The 27,186-nt window shown below is 41.2% G+C and overlaps 1 protein-coding gene across 1 annotated transcript in view; it reads right to left on the bottom strand.

Annotated features, from left to right (window-relative positions):
• The window catches only part of rbm33a (RNA binding motif protein 33a), a 168,060-nt gene that overhangs the window by 131,094 nt on the left and 9,780 nt on the right, over positions 1-27,186 (bottom strand). The window contains exon 2 of the mRNA XM_084325823.1: positions 12,931-13,009. Within this exon, the coding sequence (XP_084181949.1) occupies positions 12,931-13,009 (79 nt within the window). The remainder of the gene's footprint in view (positions 1-12,930; positions 13,010-27,186) is intronic.

Consider the following 27,186-nt stretch of genomic DNA (forward strand, 5'->3'; position numbering starts at 1 on the left):
GAAATATTTTGCAAATGTGTGCGGTAAGGAAAACATCAATACCGCGGCAGCTCTACAATGAGGTATACAGTTAATGAAAAACAGTGCATGAAGCAGGGACTAATAACCCCACGAGGAGAAGCCTTATAACTTCAGTCTCTAGCAGCGGAATACGTTTATTTTGTACATTATCTAACGTTAACACGAACCTAAACTAACTTTAGGTTAGTTGTAACGTTAGTTTAGGTTTGTGTTAACATTAGATAATGTACAAAATAAACGTATTCCGCTGCTATAGACGTCGCTCTTTTATTTTGAAACCCCCCAGAAAGGAAATCATTATATTAGCTTTAGTGTTAGCTCCGGTTAGCTCCGAGCGTGCAGTAGTTAGTAGTACCGGTATATTATCAATACCAGCCATTGGATTACTGTTTTCTAAATTGGGGAGGCTTTTAATCGTCAAGGTAAGAGGATTTTAAGTCATGGTATCCATAAACTTCAATCGGTTCGGATCCTTTGAATGAATGAGAATGTAAACAAACACGGCTTCCACGTAGAAATCACTGACTGCGCTCAGAGAGGAGTCGTTCGGCAACAAATAGTTCAGCGTATATCTGCTTAGAAAACGTAATTGTCGAATTCAATAATTTTTTATTTCTCCACGTGGTAAATACACAGGTCACAACATGTTTACAGGAACGTTTTGGAGTTGTATTTGGAGTGTATTTGGTGACTGTAGGGCACTGTAGGGAACGTCAGGCTCTAAACCCCCCCCCACTTCCAGTGATGAAGCTAAGCTACGCTAACGGAGCGATTGTTCCCTAAGCTAAATGCACGCACAGAGACAAAAAAGGTATGCATCTTCTTGTCTAACTCCAGGGAAGATGTTAAATAAGCTAATTTCCCAAAATGTTGGAGTTTTCCTTTAATGGAATCCAAATAATATGCCATGTTAACACATTGGGTGCCAACAACGAGAAATCTGGTTGTTGGCCGCCATGCGTTGAGTGCCAATGACGAGAAATCTCGTTATTTAATAGTTTAATAGTTTCTTTTATTAGCGATATCCATTCATTTTTCATCCATCCAGCCTCACGTTATCATTGGGACTGACTCTGAGCTCGAAAAGGGCAAATACCGCCCCCTATCGTCTCCCGGATGGTATTGCACCCATTGGAATGGAGTCAATGGAAATGCATGAGAAAAAAAACTCCAGGCTCCACATTTGACTTCTGAGCCATGTAACCCGAGACTATTGCATTCATTGAGGCAACCGAAAGCAGCATGGATTATCTGTTTCGAGGTCTAACGTTGGATCAATAAACGCGATCGATATTTGGAATGGCGTTCAGGAATTGGATTAATCTTTTTGCAGAACATCTGATGTGAAGTAAGGACTTTATTTGACCAGTCTTGGGGTAATCAGATGTTTTTTCACAGATTTCACAACATGTCTCATATAGGGCTGACCTTCGATTTTTTTTTGAATTGGAAGCTTCGGGCCGAGATTCTATTTTAATACAAAGCTTCGATATTAAAAAAATATATATATAATTTATTTTTATGTTGTGAGACTTGTACAGTACAGCACTTTGTTCAACTTTGTCAGTGCTGTAACGTTTAAACCTTTTTAAATCTTAGACAAACAAAACACTTTGCTTTCATGAAATATTCTAAGCCGTCATTTGAGGCTTTATAAAAGCAGCACAATGAACACAAATCTGTCAGTGCCGAGTCCGACCTCATCTTAAATAACAAATTTGCTTGTTGTAGTTAACACATTGGGCGCCAAAAACGCTGTACAGCGTTATTGCCCGCCATGCGTTGAACACCAACAACGCTGTACAGCGTTTTTGAGATCAATATTTCATTTTTTCGCCATGGCATTCATAATTCATCCAGCCAGCCTCCGGTGCTGCAGCGGGACCCTGAATGAGACTGCAACACCTCAATACCGCCACCTGGTGGATGGTCGGGCGAGTTACACTCTCAAAACCGGATGTTGTAATCGGTGCATCGACGAAATTCCTCCGGCAGTAATATCTTGCTACGGGACTACAGACAAACACTGGTGTGCATATGGATCGCTGCCATGACGCAATAATCGATATGATTTCGGCGTTTATTGCGCCATACAAACCGGAAATGGATGTAGGAGATCGGCGTCAAATAATTGGGATCTTTCTCCTCCAGTCTCATCGGCGAACGGTAAGAGGACAGTAACGTTATTTTCAGCCCGATTGTTTATTCATTTCACTGCAAACCATCTGATCAACGTATCAAGCCATAGTAAATAAAGCCGTTACTGACGGTCAAGGAATCATAAACGACCCCCCCTTTCCTTCACGCATGATGAAGCATAATGTATACCGATCATATACATTTGAATTTTTTAATATAGCGGGTATGGGAAAGAAACGCCAATCGATAATCTATATATGCTTCAGGGTAGGGCTGGGCGATATGGCCAAAAACGTTATCGCGATAAAATTATAAAATTATTTTCATATAACTCGATATCGATAATTATCGTCGATATAATGTCTGTCAAGTTTAATTAACTTCTTATGCCCGGCGCCGATGGACGGGCTATTAATAGACTTGTTTTGCTGCTGCGAATGTCTCGAGTTGATGTCGTAATCAGTCCGCGCACGTTAGCAGTTAGCCAGAGCAAGCGGTGTATTCCATGACAATGTACTAAATATGACCCTAAAATACTCCGTTCCGCCCCAATACATTGCAACGACGTCCACCGTATACCCCACACTACTCTAACCGTTACCCTCAGAATTCACGCCACACACCCACCCGGCAAGTAAATTATAAAATAGCGCCGTGCAAGCTAATTATCCTAGCCAGCCTGTTGTTTCCAAGCGGTGTATTCCATGACAATGTACTAAATATGACCCTAAAATACTCCGTTCCGCCCCAATACATTGCAACGACGTCCACTGTATACCCCACACTACTATAAACGTGGCCTCAGAATTCACGCCACACACCCACTCGGCACGTAAATTATAAAATAACGCCGTGCAAGCTAATTATCCTAGCCAGCCTTGTTGACTACTGGAGTCCTACCTCCGGGTCTCCTTCCGGGTCTCCTTCCGCTGTCGGCCATCTCCTTCACTGATTGGTTGTTAGTGCGTGTGCTCATATCCAAGCTTGGAAAATCGATATATCGAAACTTTGCGACTACGTTTCATGTTTATTTCGAGGAAATAATTTATCGCGATAGTTATCGTTATCGTTTTATCGCCCAGCCCTACTTCAGGGCCTATAACTACTGTTTTTGGAATTAGAGCAGAAAAGATTAAAAACATACTTATATTCTGGACGCTAGTAACACAACAATGTATGAATGAAAAAATATAACGTTCCCACATCCTGAACGATAGATAATTGATGTTGAATGGGCCATAGTAATGTCAATATAGCAATACAATTTAAAAAGTTATAGCCCTGCAAAGAAGGTAAACATCTCCATAGGCTGGCAGAGAGTGGTATAAGATGGGCACAATGCCCGGCGCCCAATGTGTTAACAAAGAGAGGCAGAGTTGATTTTGCACAAAAAAAAACTATATACTTTAGTTTACTGTGTGAATTGACCTATGAAGTGTTCATACTTAAACGTAGCGAGATAAAAAAAAAAATACGTCAAATAGGAAAATTGGCATTTTTTTTGTGCTTTGAAATGTTCTCTATCCGTTTCCTTATTTGCAAAACTTAATACAACTTGTAAATGTCTTAATTATTGTTACTAAGTCCGACTGTATTTCCTCGCTCAACGTAAAAAAGAACTACATTGGTCTCGGGTCTCAAGTGTGGAGACGCGCAGAAATTACAGCTCATTTCCATTCCGAGTTAACGGACCAAGTAGCCTACTTTGTTGGAGGTGTGAAACATTAATATCTTTGGAACCGTTTGTGTTAAATTGTATCTGAATCTCCTGGCTGGCAGTGCACATAGATTCAGTGTGCGCTTCACGAGTCAGACTGAAGGCGCATAATGGTCGGTGTATCTCTCTCTCTCTCTCCAAACTTTACACTATAAAACGAACTGGATAGTTGATTTAACTACATAAGTCTGTTTTGTGTGTGTGTGTGTGTGTGTGTGTGTGTGTAGGTGTGTGTGTGTGTGTGTGTGTGTGTGTGTGTGTGTGTGTGTGTGTGTGTGTGGTGTGGTGTGGCGTGTGTGTGTGTGCGTACGTCCCATCACTGGTCTTTGGAAAGACCAGATGAGGTCAGAGGAGTTTGATAGTATTGACTGAGGATGGCCAGATAATGTTGATATTTCAACTAATAATTTAGTCATTTAGCTGACGCCTTTATCCAAAGCGACTTGGTACGATTAATCTGAGCTATAGGGATGGGTACCGTTCACATTTTAACCGATACGGTACCGGTACCTGTGAATCGATACCGCTACCCAACGGTACCTTTTTTCGGTACTTTAGTCTCTAAAAATGTAATCTACCTACCTCAGTTGTATTAAAAAAAAAAAAAAAAAACATCCAAACTTCAAATAACCACATTTTCGACCGTTTTCGGCTTGCCATTGCCCCGACTGCTTTGTTGTTGAATCAAGTCAAATCCTAGGTAAGCGTATATTGTGCGTGTGAACGTTGACATGAAAATAAAAAGGTTCGGTACCCATCCCTACTGAGCTATTGCTTATACAGCTCTATTTTGTACTTTATTTTCTATTCTTGAATCTTGATTACTATCTTGACTATTTTCCTTTATCCTCCATAAGATCTCACAAGTTTGCTTTTATTTGTCACATATAAAGTACAGTTCTCTCAGCAAAAAGGTGAGTGTTTGTTTAAAGTGAGTGTGTGCAATGAGTGTAGAATATGGATGGGTTGATAGAGCATCCTGATGGCCTGGGGATAGACACAGGGTCACAAGTCATCGGAATAACAAAGGCCTCAGACTTGTTTTTGTGTCTTACATAAAGATGTATGCCCAGCCCTATGGGCTTACAAGACACAAACAATAAGTATATAGCAGGGCTGTACAGTGAGACATATATCGCATGTGCTACAGCAACAGCGGTCTGTGCGATGAATGGATTTACTTCAGTAGCACTGGTGCGATAGGCATTCGGTTCATATCGATACTCTTATTTAGAAAATCCTGTCGCGGGTCTCATTTCCGCCTAAGCGCAGCTCCAGCTATAATAACTATGGCTCCGGCAGCTAGCAACGCTCAGTTCATTTCGATACTCTTATTTTGAAAATCCGTGGTGTCGTGACTCATATCCGCTCCACAGCACACGGCTCCGACACAACAGTACTCGTCTCAGTAGCGTCTGGACATTGCAACATAGCAAGGCTAGTGTGCTTATTCCGCGACCCAAAACAAATCCCTGCTGTTTTATTCCGCAACGGGTCAAATGTATATAACATGCTTTGCAATCCTCGCCATTCCTTTATGACCACGTAGTGTTTAAGACCGGAATTAACATCCTGTTAGCATAAGCTAACAACAAGCTAAAACCCTGTTCAGAGCGACAGAGAACAGCAGAGTGGGGACTGGGAAGGAGGGGCATTCTCCCTTCTGTGTGTGTGCGTTTGAAAAGATATGATGAAGTCAGACGAGTATATTATATTGATAGTAAATGTACTGAGGGTGGACAGATGATGTTGATATTTAAACATAAAAAATACAATACATAATAAATGTATGCATGATCATCATGCAACATAAAACAATTGCAGGAACGGTTTGGGAGAGGAAGGGGTTTTAGGTTGCGTGTTCCAAAAAAATTTACTTAAAGTTTAAAGCTCAATATATCAAAACGTGGCAATTTATAGTGAACAGGAGGTCTATTTGTATTAAAAACAATAAATAGTTTTTCATTTAAATGTCTGGAAGAGCTAAAAACTTTTTTTCCAAATTATATTGGTTACCTTTTGAGTTGATCTAAATGTTACTGATTGTGTTAAATGTGCTTATATCATCTCATATCGATTGCAGGCACCTGCATTGTATCGTATCATGGCAGATATCGGCAAATATCGTATCGTTGTCCAAAGAATCGATATTGTATCGTGATGAAACTGGTGATTCCCACCCCTAGTAGAGTCCATACACCCAACACCAAATCCCATAATTCCTTACACGTAACGTGTCTGGCTGTGTGACGTCAACTCGTCAGCATGAAAATGACAGCCAAACATGGCACTGCAACTAAATAACACAAATACAATAGGCACATTTGTGACTGTTACCAATATAACACGTTTTATACTTGTGCTACAAGATTTTGGCCAGTGCTACAAAACTATCAAGTATCAACCTTTGTAGCACCAGTGCTATGTGCAAAAAAGGTTAACGTACAGCCCTGTATAGTATACTTAACACTTTGAGCGCCGGAGGTTAATTCCGTATTAGTCCCTTGAATGCCACCATCGGCGCCAATGTTAACGTTAATATCGCCTAATCTATGTTTTAAATTATGGCTGTGTCTAATCTGCCCGTCGCTTATCAATGAATCATTTTCCAGTCAATGTTGTCAAGGCAGATCGGTTTTTTATCGCTTCATTTCCGTTTGATAGCATTTTGAAAAGCACCCGTTTTCAGGTGAAAAACAACCCATTCTATGATAAACGCCTTTTACTGGAATATTCCAGAACGTTGATATTTGTCGGCCTATTTATTAATCGTTTTCAAATAAACGCTAGATGATCGATAGTATAATGTGCACGCACGCACGTTCGAGCCGCGCGCTGATAATAGCTGCTCTCATTTTCTCATGGCTTTTACAGTGAAAACAGCTAGATCCAGGGTTCGAAATTAACGGGGGCTTGGGGCATAATGCCCTTGAAAATGGACAAAATGCCCTCGAAAATCAGTTAAGGGGGGCACATAATGCCCCCGACAGTTTACTAATTATATATATATATTTATCCGGTAATGGAGCGTCTGTGTATCGTACGGTTCAGATGACGCGCAAATAAAAAAAATCATTTGGCGGAGCCGGTGTTCTGCACTGGCTGCAGGCAGCAGCAGCAGCACTGCAGGTGCTAGTCAGTTTGTGTACAAATGGCAAGCACAATCTAAATCAATCTTCATTACGACTTTAAAAACATAGCCATTAACATTACATAGGCCTACACACATCTTGCCATAGCGTTAGCAGTTTGTACAATACAACGCACGTTTTAACTATGGTAGCACTAGCCCCAGCTAATACAGTCAATGAAATGTTATCGTAGCCACTAGCTAGCAGAGGAGGGAATGAGAGTCTGAGAGGCGGGGTGTTTAAAGACAATGATAGGCGTTTATTCAACATCCAAGAAGGCTGACCTTCGAAGCTTTTTTTGGCAATCGAAGCTTCGGGGCCGAGCTTCGATTTTAATTCGAAGCTTTGAATTTTTTTTTTTTTTAAATAAATTTTTTTTTTTTTTTTTTTTTTTTGTCTTATGTTGTGGGACTTGTACAGCACTTTCGTAAACGTTGTTGTTTTTAAATGTGCTCTATAAATAAAGTGGGTTGGATTAATTAAGTAGCCCCTTTCGTGACTGACGCATCCAACAAGGTTTCACTCGGCTGTGTGATTTAATTCAAGGTGGATCGCTGTTGTCGTTTGAACAACTTCAGATTTCATGGGAACTACCAATCCCCCAAATCAAGAATGTTTAAGATGAATGAAGTAAGATTTTGATTATTTGAAATATGGCCTGTGTAGACTAAACTATGCACAGAATTATGTCAGTCTACAAGGTCTGGATTCTACATGGTCCGGCAATGTAGACCTTGTAGACTCCACTACAGACCAATTATCAGTGAATGTTCATGCATTTTTAAGAAGGGCAACTTCCACAAAAAAACAAAGAACTCACCAAAACATCTCAGTAGCACCTTATCTAAATGTTATATTTCATATATGGAGATTCATATTTATTTATGTATTGCATGCATTTCTACATTTTATTTCCTATTTTGTTTATTCATCCCAGTATCTTTCTTTCTTATGTGTGGAATTCTACAAGGTGCGCGCACACACACACACACACACACACCTACACACACACACTTACATTTAGTCATTTAGCTGACGTTTTTATCCAAAGCGACTTACAAGTTCTGTACGACAAGACAGCAAGAAGGGTACAACTCTATCAGCTGAGTAACAATGTTCATCAAAGTGTTGCGTGTTACAGTGTAGGTTAGTTTATTAGGACAAGTGCATGACAGTAAGGTTAGTCACGGTTCGATTTTTTTTTTTTTTTTTTTTATCATTTCAGATAATGGTTGAAGAAGTGAGTCTTTAGTCGACGGCGAAAGATTGGACGGGATTCGGCTGTCCTAACTGGGATGGGTAGTTCACACACACACACAAAGCGAAGTAAAAAAAAAAAAAAATTGATTTTTTTTTTTTTACTTCGATTTTTTTTTAATGTTCGCAGCTTGTGCCATCGAATCGAACGTTCGAAGCTTCGAAGCATTTAAGACAGCCCTACAACTGTGTTTTACTAACTCCAACCGGGACTATTGCCGTTTCGTGCTGCTTGTTGATGTAATGATCTCCTCCTAACGTTACCGGAGCTGAAGGTGCCACACGCTAAAATGTCCGTGGGGACCCGGCGCCAACCCATAGATAGTTCCAACTCAACGAATTACGTAATCCACCACAGTTGCACTCAATATTTAAATAATGTTAGTCTAAATAAATGTAGAGATACATAATAATTTCAAGCAGAAAACGAATATTTCCATTAAGAACTGACAATCAGGGAATTTAAACATGGTTGACATTGTTTTTTTGTGTTTATATTATAGAAAGGAAAGTCTAGTGCTGGCTGAGCATATTGTTTGTTAATACTTTGACAAATGTAGCCTATATTTTTCAGTCAGTTCGGTCTTTGTGTGCCAAACATTATTTAAGGCTGTAAACACTGTAACGCTGTAAACCTTTTATATATATATATATATATATATATAAATGAGAAGCATGTTTAGATTTGAGTGTTTTTTTTTTTTAATAAAAATTAACGTTTATCGAACCGAAAACCATGATACGAACCGAACCGTCCATTTTGTGAACGGTACCACACCTACCGTTTATCATAAAAATTCAGTGCCCCCGAAAAAAAAAAAAAAAAAGCCCACGAAAATCAAGGGGGGGCAAAAAAAGCCCTTGAAATTTTTTTTTATTTCTAACCCTGGCTAGATCACATATCACAAAAAAGCTTATATCTCTGTGAAAACGAGTCTGATTATCCTAACACTGATAACATAGATTCCTTACCCGACATCAGATGGTATCCAAATGGTATATTCCAATTCCTGATCACCATTCGAAAAAATCGATAAGTGTATAGATCTAACGTGTATACAGTAGGACTCATGATCCGCGCGGCTCAGAGGCTTCAGGATGAACTCTGGTAGACCCCGGCTGCATCAGTGATAAGTAAAATGTGGAGCCAGAAATCCGTTCTCCCATTCACTTTCATTGAGTCCATTCCAAAAGGGTGATTTACCACCTGGGAGACGATAGGGGGCGCTTTTTTCAGATCTGAGCGGCGGCGGTCCCTGGATATCCAACGGTAGGCTCGCGTGATGCAATATGATTTCAGACCGCTAATAAAATTTGAAAAAAAATCCGAGAATAGCCGTGAGTGGCACTCAACGGTCGGGTCGTAAACCCGAGAAAAGCCGTGAGTGGCACTCAAAGTGTTAACAAGTATATAGACCAATAATAATATAATCCTTTTTACATATCTATAGATACTATATATATCTGCACTGTCATTTAGCTGACGCTTTTATCCAAAGCGACTTACAAGTTCTGTACGACAAGTCATCAGGAAGGGCACAACTCTATCAGCTGAGTAACAATGTTCATCAAAGTGTTGAGTGCTACAGTGTAGGTTAGTATATTAGGACAAGTGCATGACAGTAAGGTAGGTTAGTTAGGGTTATTTATTTCTTTTTTCTTTTTAGATGGTTGAAGAAGTGTGTCTTTAGTCGACGGCAAAAGATCGGATGGGTTTCGGCTGTCCTAACTGAGGTGGGACATATCCCTTACCTACTCTCACTGGGTATACTCAGTAGTACTAATTCATATACTAATACTAATTCATGTCTTATTCTCATCCTATTGGATTCTTATTATTGTATTATTGCACAATCGTTGCAGGCAAGACCCCCCGCATTTCACTGTATGCCGTGACAAATAAAGCTCTTTTGATATTATACCAAGTTTAATCACCTGTACATTACATATTTCTTTACTAAAATTACTATTACACCTGTATATTACTATTCCACTTTACTGTTACCTTTGTACTCTGGTTGGATGACAAACGTCTTTTTGTTGTACTGAACATGTGTTGTATAATGACAATACATTTGAATCCAATCTAGATCCAACTGACATCCCTATTTTTTCACTGTAGCACAGGTGCCCCATTGAGCTGAATTGGAGCCGGTGGAGCTGCAGTGACCTCAAATGCCCACAAATACACCACTCACAGACCTGTAGTGCAACAGACAAGATTTTGGTGGGAATTGATCTGCAATGACACCAGAACTGTGTCTAGATTTAAAGTAATTGGAGTTATTCTCCAAATGGCAAGCCCTAGTGTACTGCTCAGGTGTGCATGAACAAGAGTGGTGGTAAAATTATAACCCATATATACATATAAATTGTATGTCTTTATTTCTCATATTTTCATATTGTTGAGTTAATTACATTGTTCACTATATTTATGTCTTTCTACTATTTCCCTGTACCTCCCCTCCCCCCTCTCTCATTCCCCATGCTGCTATGACACCCACATTTTCCCCACAGGGATCAATAAAGGAATATCTTATCTTAGAGGTGACAAGTTCAAAGAATGCTAGTATCTTCAACAGAGTACACAATGTGGAATAGACATATTTCAGGGGAGTTAAAGCTTGGACGTAGGCCTGCCACGATAACAAATTTTGCTGGGCGATTAATTGCCCCCGAAAATATCGCGATAAGCGATATTATTGCGACCGGTTAGAGAATTTTTTTTTGAGAAATGTATTTCCCAAAACTTTTATTTTGAAGCCCACCGCTCCGTCTTTTCCGGTGTTTTAGACTTTTATTTTGAAGCCCACCGACCGGACCGGAAGTATTGTTGTGATTATCCTAGCTTGCTGATGCTGCTGGTAGATCGACATGCTGCTGGTGGACTGGGGCCAGCTAACGTTAGCTTGCTGATGCCACTACTACTTCGACATGCTGCTAATGGGCTGGGGCCAGCTAACGTTAGCTTGCTGATGCTGCTGGTAGATCGACATGCTGCTAGTGGACTGGGGCCAGCTAACGTTAGCTTGCTGATGCTACTAGTAGATCGACATGAGCTAATGATAAAACAAATGTTGAGATTGTTGGTGAACAACTAACTTTAAGTTAGTTTTAACGTTAGCTACTAACGTTAAAACGCTAACGTTACACTACAAATAACGCTACTTGGTTAAAAGGAGCAACACTATTGAGAAATGTAGTTAAGCTATGTGGTGTTGCCCCACGGAGCTCCTGTGCTGTGCTCTCTGCTCTGTAGTAAAGCCAGCGGCCCGCCTCCCAACACGGACAGTGACTGACAAGGGGCACTGGTTCCGCCTCATTAAAACAAACGCGCAAATAGCAATTAATCGCGCCCGTCAAAATCATTGCATTAATTTTAATTATCGCGGCAATTAATCGATTTATTGCTTATCGCGGCAGGCCTACTTGGACGGGTCATGGTACAATGACTTATGGAAGCAATTGACTAAATCTAAAATGTTGTTTGTCCGAGGAGAGCAACAGTTGTGATTGGAGGATCAAGTAAAAGGGGCGGGTCTGATATAGGTCAATATTAGGGGTGGACGGTATAAACGGTATACGGTATAAACGGTATGAATTTGCTCTACGGTATGGATTTTGACTATACCGTGTAACCGGTAGAGCAGCTCTAAAAGAGCAATGACGTCATGTAACCACAGCGCGACTATTTCAATCGCATTTGCCCCTAAAAATAGATAGAATTAGTCATAGATAATAGATATGTGCAAACTGGAAAAAGTTATTTAGGAGGCTTCGCGCAGTGGGCGTGTCAACACGCAATTGTCATTTCATAATAAACACATATCACCGCGGCGCACAGCAAGTTTCAATTTCAGTTCCTGGCATTTTTAACCAGTGGAGAAAGGTAAGGGATTTCCCTATAGTTTTTCTTATATGAATTATTCTACGTTAATAAAACATACCTGGTGATCAACTACAGTTTGCTGTAAACATTATGATATGTGTGTAGTGTTATGATAACGACGGCTGCAGTGGGAGGACGGCTGCAGCAGTGGAGTTGCGAATAGCATGTAGCTGCAGAGCCGCAGAACCTTGGGCGCTTTTAGGTCTGGTCACAGGCCCGCTCAACAGCGCCCCCCCCCACCCAACGGCTGAATTGCCAATGGCTCCTGAAAGCGCCCATGGTTCTGCGGCTCTGCAGCTACATATGCTTCTAGCAAAATCCAGCATCCAGCCTCGCTGTTTGCAATGGGAGCAGCATGGAGTCTCGACTCTGGACTTATTTTATTTGGAATATAATGACTTTATACGCAAAAGTAGCCTAGTTTTAAGTTAAAATATTATAAATCTACATGCCTTGAGGATGTCATTCTTTATATAGCCTGCCTATCAGGCAAAAACAATTATTCTAACGGAAACACTGATACCGTGATATATACCGTTACCGTCTATGCTTCAAATTATACCGTGATATAAATTTTAGACCATACCGTCCACCCCTAGTCAATATAATAACTTATGGACGTGGGCTACCGTCCAAGTCTTTTATTTGCCACAGTGGTTAGTGGGTGGCTACATTGTCACTCACAACAACACAGGAAAAAAGCTTTTAACACTGTGGGAGTCATATCATGCAACTCTCCCCTCACCAAACAATTTGTCACATCACGCATCAAATACCTGTCTAGATCATCATCTTCACCCCGTCTCCTGCGTGACCTCTCGGCACCTGGCTTGTCGTACTCACCAAAATCATCATCTGCAACATAGAGATTCCTGGTTAGTAGTAGTACTGCCTGTTTTGTGGGAAGGATCAGGTCCATTAACTCATTCAGCGCCAGACCCCTTTACTTATGGTGCAAAAGGAGAAATATTCACATTTACATGAAACAACAACAACTGTACCAGAGAGAGAGAGCGGTAGGGATGGGTACCGTTCAAATTTGAACCGATATGGTACCGTTACCTGTGAATCGATACCGGTACCCAACGGTACCTTTTTTCGGTACTTTAGTCTCTAAAAATGTAATCTACCTACCTCAGTTGTGAAAAAAAAATTGAAACTTCAAATAACTAGAGCCATATGAAATCCGTTTTATTTTTTTCCAAATTCCATTTTATTTTTTCCCAAATTCAGTTTTTTCCGTTTTAATATTTCAGAATTCTGTATTTTGCTTTGTACGCTCATTTTACCATCAGAAATAGTGTCTAATATGTGGGAATGAATAAATGTCCACAATTTAATAAGATATAACAGTCCATTTAATAGAGCTGTCTTAAATACTTTGAAGCTTCGAAGCTTCGTTCGATGGACATGGGATTCGAATATGAAAATAAAATTTGATTATTAAAAAAAATTAAAAAAGTATATATATTTTTGCAAAATCAACTCTGCCTCTCTTTGTTAACTACAACAAGCAATGCTGTTTGTTATTTAAGATGAGGTCGGACTCGGCACTGACAGATTTGTGTTCATTGTGCTGCTTTTATAAAGCCTCAAATGACGGCTTACAATATTTCATGAAAGTGTTTTGTTTGTCTAAGATTTTAAAAGGTTTAAACTTTACAGCACTAACAAAGTTGCACAAAGTGCTGTACAAGTCCCACAACATAAAAAAAAAAAGTAAAAAAAAAAAAAAGTTTTTTTTTATAGTGGATTCCATTTTTATTGCTCAATTCCGCGATTCCGTCCGCGATTCCGTGATCGCGGATTCCATATGGCTCTACAAGAAGGGTACAACTCTATCAGCTGAGTAACAATGTTCATCAAAGTGTTGCGTGTTACAGTGTAGGTTAGTTTATTAGGACAAGTGCATGACGGTAAGGTTAGTCACGGTTAGATTTTTTTTTTTATCGTTTCAGATAATGGTTGAAGTAGTGAGTCTTTAGTCGACGGCGAAAGATTGGACGGGATTTGGCTGTCCTAACTGGGATGGGTAGTTCACACACACACACAAATCGAAGTAAAAAAAAATTTTTTTTTTAACTTCGATTTTTTTTTAATGTTCGAAGCTTGTGCCATCGAATCGAACCTTCGAAGCATTTAAGACAGCCCTAGTGCCAACGCAGATCTCCATAAAGAAATGAAAGAGGTTCGTGACAGCTGCTCTTTCAACGTCACTGTGACTGAAGCATTAAACCATTAACTCTAGTTTAATACATGATACGTTGTCTACTGATGGCGCATAATATCAACAGCTGATTCGTTGTTGGTAACGTTACAGCTATTAGCTAACGTTAGCTACTGCTAGTCGTTCCTCCGTTAGCTCCGTTAGATTTTTTTTGTGGTATCGAAATGGTATCGAAGTATCAATACTTTTCAAGGTATCGTATCGAAGTCGAAATTCCAGTATCGTGACAACACTACTGCAGAGGCACTGTTGTGATTTTTAATGCAAAATAAATATTCAACATTCTCTTTTGAGACTCCGCCTCAGACTCTTATCATTTGGCACTAAAAGCTAAACATTGTCACCGGTATGGCTGTCTGCATTATGTCATTAATTGTGTGTGAGAGGTCAATCAGTGACCACGTTAGCGTGAGCTAGCTTAGCCACTAGCTAACGCGAGCTAGATGGAAATACAAACATTGTAACGTTACTGGTGAATAAGTGATTTACCTTGGAATACTCCTTTGCCAACTTGCTGTACTTTGCTTGCAGGTCTGCAGCTGGATTATGAATAGTCCCAACTAGGCCTGCCACGATAACACATTTTGCTGGGCGATTAATTGCCCCCGAAAATATTGCGATAAGCGATATTATTGCGACCAGTTAGAGAATTTTTTTTGAGAAATTTATTTCCCAAAACTTTTATTTTGAAGCCCACCGCTCCGTCTTTTCCGGTTTTAGACTTTTATTTTGAAGCCCACCGACCGGACCGGAAGTATTGTTGTGATTATCCTAAGCAGAACATATGAGCCGACAACTTGTCTCGTCCGGTTGTTTTTGAGCTAATAACAAATGTTGAGATTGTTGGTGAACAACTAACTTTAGGTTAGTTTTAACGTTAGCTACTAACGTTAGATGCAGCTACTACAGGCAATCAACGATGAGGAGGAAGCGTCAAAGCAGTATATAATAGAATAGCTGTGGTGCGTAAGCACTGCAGCACGACTCGAAACTACCGGAGTGTTATAATAAATTAATTCATGTTTAACTTGTCCCCGTGTCCAGTCCTTTGACTAGCCCCACCCGTTCATTGTAAACAATGATGCATGTAATTGTATTAACGTTATTCTGTGTTGTACTTGTAGCTATGCTATACGTTGTATTTCGTTTGTTAGTTATTTTGCTAATGTTGTTAGCATGGAATGAGAATCAACGCTCTATCTTTCATCTTTATTTAGCAGTCCAGTTTCTCCGGGCAGTAGCGAGTAACTACTTGGGTCTAAAAATAGCTAACGTTACACTACAAATAATGCTACTTGGTTAAAAGGAGCAACACTATTGAGAAATGTAGTTAAGCTGTGGCGTTGCCCCACGGAGCTCCCGTGCTGTACTCTAGTAACGTCAGCGGCCCGCCTCCCAACACGGACAGTGACTGACAAGCGGCACTGGTTCCGCCTCATTAAAACAAATGCGCAAATAGCAATTAATCGCGCCCGTCAAAATCATTGCATTCATTTTAATTATCGCAGCAATTAATCGATTTATTGCTTATCGCGGCAGGCCTAGTCCCAACTTTAGCCAAGGTAACGTTCAGCTAGAGCTGCCGTGATTACCGCATTACCGCGGTATCGCTGTTACATCACGGCCACCGCAGAGTAGGCTGAATACCGCATCACCGCTGTTTTTTATAATAATAATAAAGTACCCTCCTCTCGTTGGGCTTGCGGCTCTGCAGATATACCCTACTCCTCTATCGAGGTTCCAAGCGACCCTATTGGGTACCAGAAAAGTCACGTGAAACATTGCAGACCACTGATTGGTCAGAAGAGAGACGCGTCACACGTTGGACTGGAGCGTCCTGCAGTTTTTTACGTCCTGAATGTCAGCCATTGATCAGAGCTCATCACAATACGGCTAATAACGTTAGCTTTAGCTCCCCGCCGGAGTGGACTACCATCGCTCCTCAGGAGTACTAAACGAGACATAATGATTTTACTGTCTGCAACGAATGTTATAATAAAAGCCCTTCGTTCTATACACTTGTCTGATTGAAAACTTTATTAACAGACCGCAGAATGGGACAACTCAGCACGCTCTGAGCAAAGAAAGGAACTGAGATATGAATTGAGTATTGCTTGTCTTGCTATGGTCCGGTAAATACGCTGATGTTATTGAACGTATAACTATATAATGTTAATGTCACAAAACGAATGCCTTTATTATAAAGTAGTAACTTTATAGTAATAATAATAAGAAAGGGTCGGGGCCCGGGGGGGTAACCACCCCTGCCCGCGACACCGAGTGAACGGCGCATGACCAGAGGGGAAACTTCGAATCCGTGTTTCACTTTCAATAACTAATGCGTGCTTGCCGAATCCCAAACAATATTCATGCTGCAAAGTCATCCTCTAAAGATAGACATTTAGACTAGAGGCAGGCTATATGCTATAAAGAGTAGACTACTACTAAAAAAAAAATGCATTCAAACTTTTTTTTTTAAATTTGTGTGCGTGCGGTAATAACCGCGGCGGTAGAAAATATTTTGCAAATTTGTGCGGTAAGGAAAACATCAATACCGCGGCAGCTCTACGTTCAGCTAAAACTAGCTTTTCAAATAGCTCCAGCTAATGCTAATAACGGAGCTCCCCGTCACACTGCTCTAGTGGGTACGATGGCATTAAGAAAAGTTATAATTATTTTGTCTCGTCTTGTTTTAGTCAACAATATCAACATGCATAAAGATAAATTTCGTCCTGGTTTTTGTAAATTACATTTTCGTGTCTTCAGTTGTGGTCAACGATATTTAATAAACAATTTAGTCTCGTTAGCGTGACATGGTCTTCAATAACGTGACGTCACGTCTCGTCGTCATGAAAAAAACCTTCGTTGACTAACATCTTTCGTCATCAATTTAGTCAACAAAATTAACACTGGTTATCACCATACATAACGCTTATATTGAAACACGTTGACATTAGGGCCGTTCTTTCAACCTAAAAGTGCACTTTCTTCAACCTCAAACCTAAATTCCTTAGCGACCCGTGTTGCCAAAGTAAACAAATCAGTGCGCACATTCGAGACACAGATATGCAATGAGTCATACGGAACAAATAACGGAGGCTGAAATTAGAGCAATGTGAGTCACAAATAGGGATGGGTACCGAATAGAGTTGTTCCGATACCAGTATCGGAAATGCCGCCGATACTGCCTAAAATGTTGGTATCGGTATCGGCGAGTACACGTAAATTCTAGCCTCCGATCCCATGATGTCATTTATCTCCTGCGGAGAGTGAGGATTATAAAATGAACGTGTTTTAAAGTGTGATGCTGTTTGTCATTTTAACAGCTGATACACTTTCTTAAATTCCATTGACAGAGCGTGTGACGGGGAGCTCGGACGGGATGTGTTTTGCTTGCTGGTGTTATGATGGCATTAGCTGAAAAGCTAGCTAGTTGGAACAACATCCGCTTTAACGTTACATCAAATCAGATGATTGCCTGTCCTTTCTCCAGGACCTGACACTGTCCATCTATCAACAATAATGCACCCACGGTGAATCGTATTTAAGTCAAGTAGCTACTGACTAGCGTTAGCTGACTAACGTTATCAAATGTCAATGTGAAAACCTTGCGGGGAAGACGAGCTAGGTCAGCTAGCTTAGCTTGACAACGGTACCGTGGCTAAAGTTGGTGCTATTCATAATCCAGCAATAATGACTGCAGACCTGCAAGCAAAGTACAGCAAGTTCCAAGTGCCAAAGGATAAGAGTCTGAGGCGGAGTCTCAAAAGAGAATGTTGAATATTTATTTTGCATAGAAAATCATAACATGAACGTTGCTACTAGCCAGAGCCTCTGCTACTAACAGACTGGGTAGCGAGTGCAACACTGTCTAACGTCCGTGCGGATCATTGGAGTAGGGTATATCTGCAGTGCCGCAGTCCCATACTCATTGATTAATGATACTAATCTATACAATCACCTAGTTATTACTAAAAAACAGTATATATAAAACAGTATCTGTAAAAAAAAATTAAAGTATAATTTATATAATATATATATATATATTTTTTTATGTATGCACTGGTATCGGATCAGTATCGGTATCGGCCGATACCCAAAGCTTAGGTATCGGAATCGGATCGGGAAGGAAAAAATGGTATCGGAACATCTCTAGTACCGAATTCGGTACTTTTTATTTTTGACAATCTTTTTTTATTTTCAATTTTCAAACACGAAACAACACAACTCACAACACAATAATAACAATAATACATAAAATACATCCAAGAACTAGGGATGCCCCGATCGATTGGCCACCGATCGTTATCGGCCGATAATCAGTATAAATATGTGATCGGTGATAATGCTTTATTTTCGCCGATCGTCAAAATCGATCTCACTCGCTGCGGCGTCTGCTTCTCCCTCCAGCCCCTCCCGCACGCATGTAAACACGGGTCTAGTCTAGTGGGATGGGAGGATGGCGTCTCCCTGAGCTAACGTTAGCTGCTAGTGCTACCGTTACAAAATGACCCAGTCAACTATTCACTTTTAGTTTAATACATGATGAGGCATTGTCTAACCGAACGGTAGGGGTGGACGGTATGGTCTAAAATTTATATCACGGTATAATTTGAAGCATAGACGGTAACGGTATATATCACGGTATCATCGTTTTTGATACATTTTTATTTAATTTTATATATATATATTTTTTTTTATAAAATATATATATTATATAATTAGACTTGTACTTGTATTATCTGCGAGACATCGCCACCACGCAACAAGCTCCACTGTCTGTGTGTACTCTAGTAGCCTCCAGCTACGGCCAGGATTCTCTGGAGCTGCACCTGGACCTATACTCGAGTAGCCTCGAGCAGAGCTACGGCCAGGATTCTCCGGCGCTGCACCTGGACCCTATTGGCATACCGTTACTTAACTGTGCTCAGCAAGCCCTCAGCTCGAATACGCATCGAATCAGTGTTATAAGACATTGATATCAGGAGCTATCTGTAGCTACTGCTAGCCGGATATATAACGTTAATACAACGCCTCAGTGAATTATTTAGTTCAATGGGACATTTCGTTTTGAACGGTGAACTAACTTGCGCTAACGTGAGCTAACAGGTAGCATACACGTCTCTCTACTAGACTTTGTGGAGCGTTTGTTGATGTCAGGAGCTATCGGTAGCTGGCCGACTAGATACCGTTCGGTTAGACAATGCCTCATCATGTATTAAACTAAAAGTGAATAGTTGACTGGGTCATTTTGTAACGGTAGCTAAGCTAACGTTAGCTCAGGGAGACGCCGCCGTCCTCCCGCGTGCCGTGTCCCGTCCCACTAGACTACTAGACCCGTGTTTACATGCGTGCGGGAGGGGCTGGCACGCCCACTGCGCGAAGCCTCCTAAATAACTTTTTCCAGTTCGCACATATCTATTATCTATGACTAATTCTATCTATTTTTAGGGGCAAATGCGAGTGAAATAGTCGCGCTGTGGTTACATGACGTCATTGCTATTTTAGAGCTGCACTACCGGTTACACGGTATAGTCAAAATCCATACCGTAGAGCAAATTCATACCGTTTATACCGTATACCGTCCACCCCTAGTCCCTATCGTTTTTCTTATATGAATTATTCTACGTTAATAAAACATACCTGGTGATCAACTACAGTTTGCTGTAAACATTATGATATGCGTGTAGTGTTATGATAACGACGGCTGCAGCGGGAGCCGGGAGGACGGCGGAAGCAGTGGATTTGCGAATAGCATGCAGCTGCAGAGCCGCAGAGCCAGCGGCGCTTTCAGGTCAGATCCGCTCAACAGCGCCCCCCCCACCCAACGGCTGAAAGCTGTGACCAGACCTGAAAGCGCCGCTGGCTCTGCGGCTCTGCAGCTACATATGCTTCTAGCAAAATCCAGCATCCAGCCCGGCTGTTTGCAATGGGAGCAGCACGGACTCGGAACTTATTTTATTTGGAATATAATGACTTTATACGCAAAAGTAGCCTAGTTTTAAGTTAAAATATTATAAATCTACATGCCTTGAGGATGTCATTCTTTATATAGCCTGCCTATCAGGCAAAAAAAATTATTCTAACGGAAACACTGATACCGTGATATATACCGTTACCGTCTATGCTTCAAATTATACCGTGATATAAATTTTAGACCATACCGTCCACCCCTAGCCTCCAGCTACGGCCAGGATTCTCCGGCGCTGCAGCTGGACCCTATTGACTATATTCAGCGTGCCCTCAGCTCGAATACGCATCGACTCAGTGTTATAAGACATTGATATCAGGAGCTATCTGAACTATTTAGTTTAATGGGACGTTTCGTTTTGAACAGTTAGGGTTGGGTACCGTTCACATTTGAACCAGTACCTGGGGATCGATAATGGTATACGACGACAGGGCTTGAGACTAACACCGTCCCGTCGTCCCGTGGGAAATAAAATATGTATTTGGGATGAAGAAAAATCCTCCACAGGGCCGGGAGTCGGGACACAGTCGGGACGAAGAGGATTTATTTTCCCCCACTTGGAAAATGTCAACTGGGCCGACTGTCAGTGCGCATATCACTGTCAAACGGTGCGTGTCTTCCGAGTGCTCGCTTTAGTTGACAGTGGCACGAGACCACTGCACGAGACCCGCGGAAATATCAGAATGTTTAATAGAATGTTTAATAAAAGTTCTCGTGGTTCCGGCCATCCTCTAGCCATCCTCTCAGTCAAGGGAGCACTCTCAAACATGCTGCACTATTTGAAGTGTATAACGTTAAACAGAGCAGAAGAAGATGGAATAACAGACACAGACTGACCAACAGGGAACTGCATCCAACCCTAGTACAAAGGCAGGTCTGCGGTGGTGGCTACTGCCACTGCTGGCTCAATGTTCTCGACGGTCACATTTTCATTCGACGGCTCACTAGGAGGTGGAACGCGTCGAAAATATGAAGCAATACTAACTTTACTTTTCTTCATAGGCATAGCTAAATCAGACAGTCAGCTAGAGCTGCCGCGGTATTGATATTTTCCTTACCGCACGAATTTGCGAAATATTTCCTACCGCCGCGGTAATTACCGCACAGTGCGCACAAAAAAAAAAAAAAAGTTTGAATGCATTTTTTTTTTTTTTTTGTAGTCTACTCTGATAGCCTGCCTCTAGTCTAATGGCGCTTTTCCACTGCATAGTACCTAACTACCTACTCGACTCGACCCGCTTTAGGCACCTGGTACTTCGTTCCTTTTCCACTGCAGCCAGGTACTACTATCTCCGTGTGGGGAATGGGGATGCAGGCGGGGCCGCCGCCGCTCGCTTGTGTACACTGAAAGCTCCGTGGGCATAGATGTCCGAGGGCTTGCAGCAAGCCAGAGTTTAACACAGTTTCAATCAATCAATCAATAACAACATTAACCAGACTCTCGTTGCGTCTATTCTGCCAACGTTACCTCTCATTGTGTATTCTACCAAGCAAACCCGGGTTTAACGTTACCTCTCGTGTATATCAGCTGACTGTAGTATTAGGCTAATAACAACAACAAACTTAACACATCAGCGATCTTGTTGTGACACTAAACTCTCCGCTCGGTGGTAAATTGGGTTGATGTCGGTTTTGTTTCATCAATAAATAAGGCAGAATACACAGTGAATCCATTATTTTTTGTTTATTGCACTTGGTTCTGTCGCAAACAAATCCTGAATGAAATGCATCCTTAGCGAGGCAGTAAAGATGGCAGCGTTCTGTTTTCGTTCAGAGGCTACAAAGTGTGACGCGTCGAGTAGGGGGTATCTGCAGAGCCGCAGAGCCAGGCTGGACCAATAGGGTCGCTTGGAACCGAGTAGGGTATATCTGCAGAGCCGCAAGCCGCAAGCCAACTTTATTATTATGATAAAAAACAGCGGTGACGCGGTATTCAGCCTAACTCTGCGGTGAGCGTGATGCAACAGCGATACCGCGGTAATGCGGTTATCGCGGCAGCTCTACAGTCAGCCAGTCTATCAGAGTGCTCAATCGATTTTCCCCACTCTCATACCTGAGTGCTCAGCTCGCGTGAGTGGCGTCATCACACGGCTTGGATCATTTAGGAGTGAAATGCGAATGCAAGGCTTGAAATCCCTACTCGCAAGCCCGCCCCCAAATATTATTTACCAATCGCAACGGCCAATTAAAGGGGCAATTTGCGACGAGCTCGTCGCACTGTACAGCCCTGTTATCGGTATTATGTTTCATCATGAATGCATGAAAGGGCGGGGGTCGTTTTTCGATGCTTTGATCGTCACCAACGGAATCCGTTACACACACACATTTAGGGATGGGAATCGAAAACCGGTTGGGAAAACCGGTTCCTAATTGTCCGATGCCTGGAACCGTGTGCCTCCCGTGACTTTCGATTCCCTTATCGCTGCCAGGTTTTCAAAACAACGTTAGCGTTAGCATGTAGCCATGGCAGACTTATTTGATTCCTTAACACTATGGCGTCCGTTCACGAGTATATACGTGTTTCGAAAAAGAGCGACTAGAGCCACGTATATACTCGTGGCAAGTTGTTATTGTTTTATTCCATATTTATAATGCTTATTAGGTACCCGATCCACTAGCAGGATCTTTCCACATATTTGATTTTCGAAACATGCAGTACCGGCCAGATCCGCTTAGGGGCGCCATCGCTCCACTGCAGTATCATTGATGGGATAAAAGAAAAATGCTTTTACAGTTCTGTGGGCGGATCATAGATCCTTGATTCCAAAAGAAGACCCTCCATCTTGGATCAGTTTGCCGAATGTTTTTTTCAGAGTGGAATAATGGGATTTATGATTAGCCAATGTGCATATCGATTTACCAGAATCCGATGACTGGTGAGGAAATGCTGCCGGCGATCACATGGCCTGACTGTAGGATAATATTACCCCAAATTACAGCTGGATTGGACATTGTTTTATAACATAACGTGATCGATCAGTGAAAATGCTATATTGAACGCACACTGTGTATTGCTAATCAATAATAGTAATCGGCGTTCCCCGCCGCCCCCATTTCATCCATAGATGCTCTGTAATAGTCCGGATGCTACGCAGTTTGTTTTATTTCATTCGTATACAGCAGAAATGGCGTTTGATATAATTGCAGAAAAGCCTAGACGAAAAGCGCGATATACCTTATATTCACAACGCTATAAAATGACAACCAACCGATGGATTTTTATTTTCTTTAAGCCATTATGAAGGCACGGTTTATGCACTAAAGTGACAATCAGAATTGACAGATAGCAATACTATAAATGATATATAAAGCTCTTAGAAAGTACATCAGTTTGTTTACAATCCTCTGTCCTCTGAGGCCTAAATCGCCGCGCCCCGCCGGTCGCCATAGTGTTAAGGGCTCGAAATTGCCTGGGTTTTGGTCATATGCTCCTGAAATGCTCCCGCTGTTTGGCTACTTCTATGTGCAGTGAAAACGACTTGAATGCTTTAGAACCTAGTCATTGATTTAGTTCACGGTAAGGTAATATTAGCCGCAGAGCTAACGCTAGCTAACGAGACCTAACGCTAGCTAATCAAGCTCACAGAGAGAGATAAACAGCTGACGGCAGGTAGTGCAGGTACAAATACAATAAAACAGCGGGTGGGGGCTGTTGTGTAAACCTTGTACTCTTTAGTTCACATATAATAAGAGACGGAGTGTTTGTTTACTAGTCTGTAAGCCAGGCAGTACCGTGGTGCAACATACAAATGTGTCCGTGTAGCAACACAAGCCAATACCTTACAGGACAGGGGCCCAGAGAGGGAGGGAGGGAGGGAGGGAGGGGGGGGGGTGTGTGTGTGTGTGTGTGTGTGGTTCTCAAGTTCTGCAGCCGTTAGTTCTCTGTTAGTTCTATATAGTAGACTACTGTACGCTAGTCGTTTTGTTCTCAGCCAGACACTTTAATGGCAAGTTGCACCGTGGGATGGGCCAATAGAAGTGAATAAGTTCAGTCCAGGTTAGCTGGCGTACTTCCACCACAGAACAAAATTTTGGCTCATTTGGTAGAATGTGATTCGGCTGTACAAATATGTGGCTGGCTGGACAAAGTCCGACTTGTAGAATCCTTTTTTCTTTTGTGTGGCATCTAAGCATTGGAGAGGGTGACCAGGGTTCGCATAAGGTCCTTGAAGTGCTTAAAGTGCTTGATTTTTGAAAAAAATAACTCAAGGCCTGGAATTCCTTGAACAGCCCATTTTTAACAAGGTGCTTAAAGTCATTGAAATTCAAATCAACCATTCACATTGAAAGTGTTGTTCATCCATGATACAATTGTTTTGAATCGAGACATTTAAAAGTGTAACTAATGGTTGGAAATTGGTTTTAAGCCATAAATATTGGATCAGATTCCCCCCCCCCTATAAAAACAGCATTTAAAAGTGAATTGTATCCTTTTAATTGTCCTTTTTTTTTGTCTACTTTTTCTCCCATTTTCTATTTTTTCTCCCATCCCAATTTCGTATCGTCCAATTCTACCCTCCCCTGTCTCGAACACTGTTTGGCCATGCCTCCCACAAGCCGGCTGTAATGTGGACGAAGCCATACATTGCACGAGTCCCCTCCGGTACTCGAGGTAGCATCTTCGCATCTTTTCACCTGCACAGCGTGATCTTTCAGCGTCGGGGGTCTGCGCTTTGGAGGGACGTCGCTTCCTGATTCTACTGCGCAGGCTCACCAACCGACCTGTAGGAGTCGCTGTCTACAACGTCCGATCCCCACCCATCAGCTTCCCACCCCCTAATACTGCCAAATGTATTAGCAAAGCTGAATGCAATGCGGAGAGCTGGGCTCGAACCCAGCATCTCCTGCATTGGTGGTGAGCGCCTTGCCCACTGCACCACCTAGACGCCCCTTTAAATGCCCTTCTTAAAATAAAAAATAGTGCTTGGAAAAGTACTTCAAAGTCCTTGAATTGTATTTTGCAATGTCTGTGGGAACCCTGACATACATTTTACTAGAGATGTTCCGATACCATTTTTTCCTTCCCGATCCGATTCCGATACCTAAGCTTTGGGTATCGGCCGATACCGATACTGATCCGATACCAGTGCATACATAAAAAAATATATATATATTATATAAATTATAAAACTTTTTTTTTAAAATGTTTATATACTGTTTTTTAGTAATAACTATAAAGTAATGGTATTTATTCAACAACAGGTGATTGTATAGATTAGTATTAGTATCAGTAATTGAAAACGATCTCAATGAGTTCACCCACGGAAAGGTTGTTGGCACATTAGTTCCACACGGACATTATTCGTTGCTGCACTTGCTTCCACAAGGCTCCGTTTAGGTTAGCTACTCTGGTACCAGAGGCTCTGTGATTTTTGGACAATAAATATTCAACATTCTCTTTTGAGACTCCGCCTAGGTCGATCAGTGACTACGTTAACGTGAGCTAGGTTAGCTAGCATGAGCTACCGGTAGATGGAAAGACTGTAACGTTACTGGTGAAAATGTGATTTAACTTGGAATACTCCTTTGCCAACTTGCTGTACTTTGCTTGCAGGTCTGCAGCCATTATTGCTGGATTATGAATAGCCCCAACTTTAGCCAAGTAACGTTAAAGCTAAAACACCACCAAGCGAACCCATCAGAGCTCCCCGTCAACATCGCTCTGTCGGGACGATGGCATAAGTATCTGCTGTTAAAATGACAAATGGCATTGACACTTTAATTCGCGGTCGGTTAAAAACACGTTTGTTTTATAATGCAGTATCGGCGGCATTTCCGATACTGGTATCGGTATCGCAACAACTCTACATTTTACATCAGTTTCCTAGAGCCATATGGAATCCGCGATCACGGAATCGCGGACGGAATCGCGGAATTGAGCAATAAAAATGGAATCCACTATAAAAAAAATAAAATAAAAAATATTTTTTAATTTTTTTCTTTTTTTTACTTATTTTTTTATGTTGTGGGACTTGTACAGCACTTTGTTCAACTTTGTCAGTGCTGTAAAGTTTAAACCTTTTAAAATCTTAGACAAACAAAACACTTTGCTTTCATGAAATATTGTAAGCCGTCATTTGAGGCTTTATAAAAGCAGCACAATGAACACAAATCTGTCAGTGCCGAGTCCGACCTCATCTTAAATAACAAACAGCATTGCTTGTTGTAGTTAACAAAGAGAGGCAGAGTTGATTTTGCAAAAATATATATAATTTTTTTTTTTTTTTTATAATCAAATTTTATTTTCATATTCGAATCCCATGCCCATCGAACGAAGCTTCGAAGCTTCAAAGTATTTAAGACAGCCCTATTAAATGGACTGTTATATCTTATTAAATTGTGGACATTTATTCATTCCCACTTATTAGACACTATTTCTGATGGTAAAATGAGCGTACAAAGCAAAATACAGAATTCTGAAATATTAAAACGGAAAAAACGGAATTTGGAAAAAAATAAAATGGAATTTGGAAAAAAATAAAACGGATTTCATATGGCTCTACCTTCTTGCTGTCTTGTCGTACAGAACTTGTAAGTCGCTTTGGATAAAAGCGTCAGCTAAATGACTAAATGTAAGTGTGTGTGTGTGTGTGTGCGTGTGTGTGTGTGTGTGTGTAGGTGTGTGTGTAGGTGTGTGTAGGTGTGTGTGTGTGTGTGTGTGTGCGCGCACCTTGTAGAATTCCACACATAAGAAAGAAAGATACTGGGATGAATAAACAAAATAGGAAATAAAATGTAGAAATGCATGCAATACATAAATAAATATGAATCTCCATATATGAAATATAACATTTAGATAAGGTGCTACTGAGATGTTTTGGTGAGTTCTTTGTT

This window comes from Notolepis coatsorum (assembly GCF_963971535.1).
Source record: "Notolepis coatsorum genome assembly, chromosome: 12".
NCBI classification, from domain to species: domain Eukaryota; kingdom Metazoa; phylum Chordata; class Actinopteri; order Aulopiformes; family Paralepididae; genus Notolepis; species Notolepis coatsorum.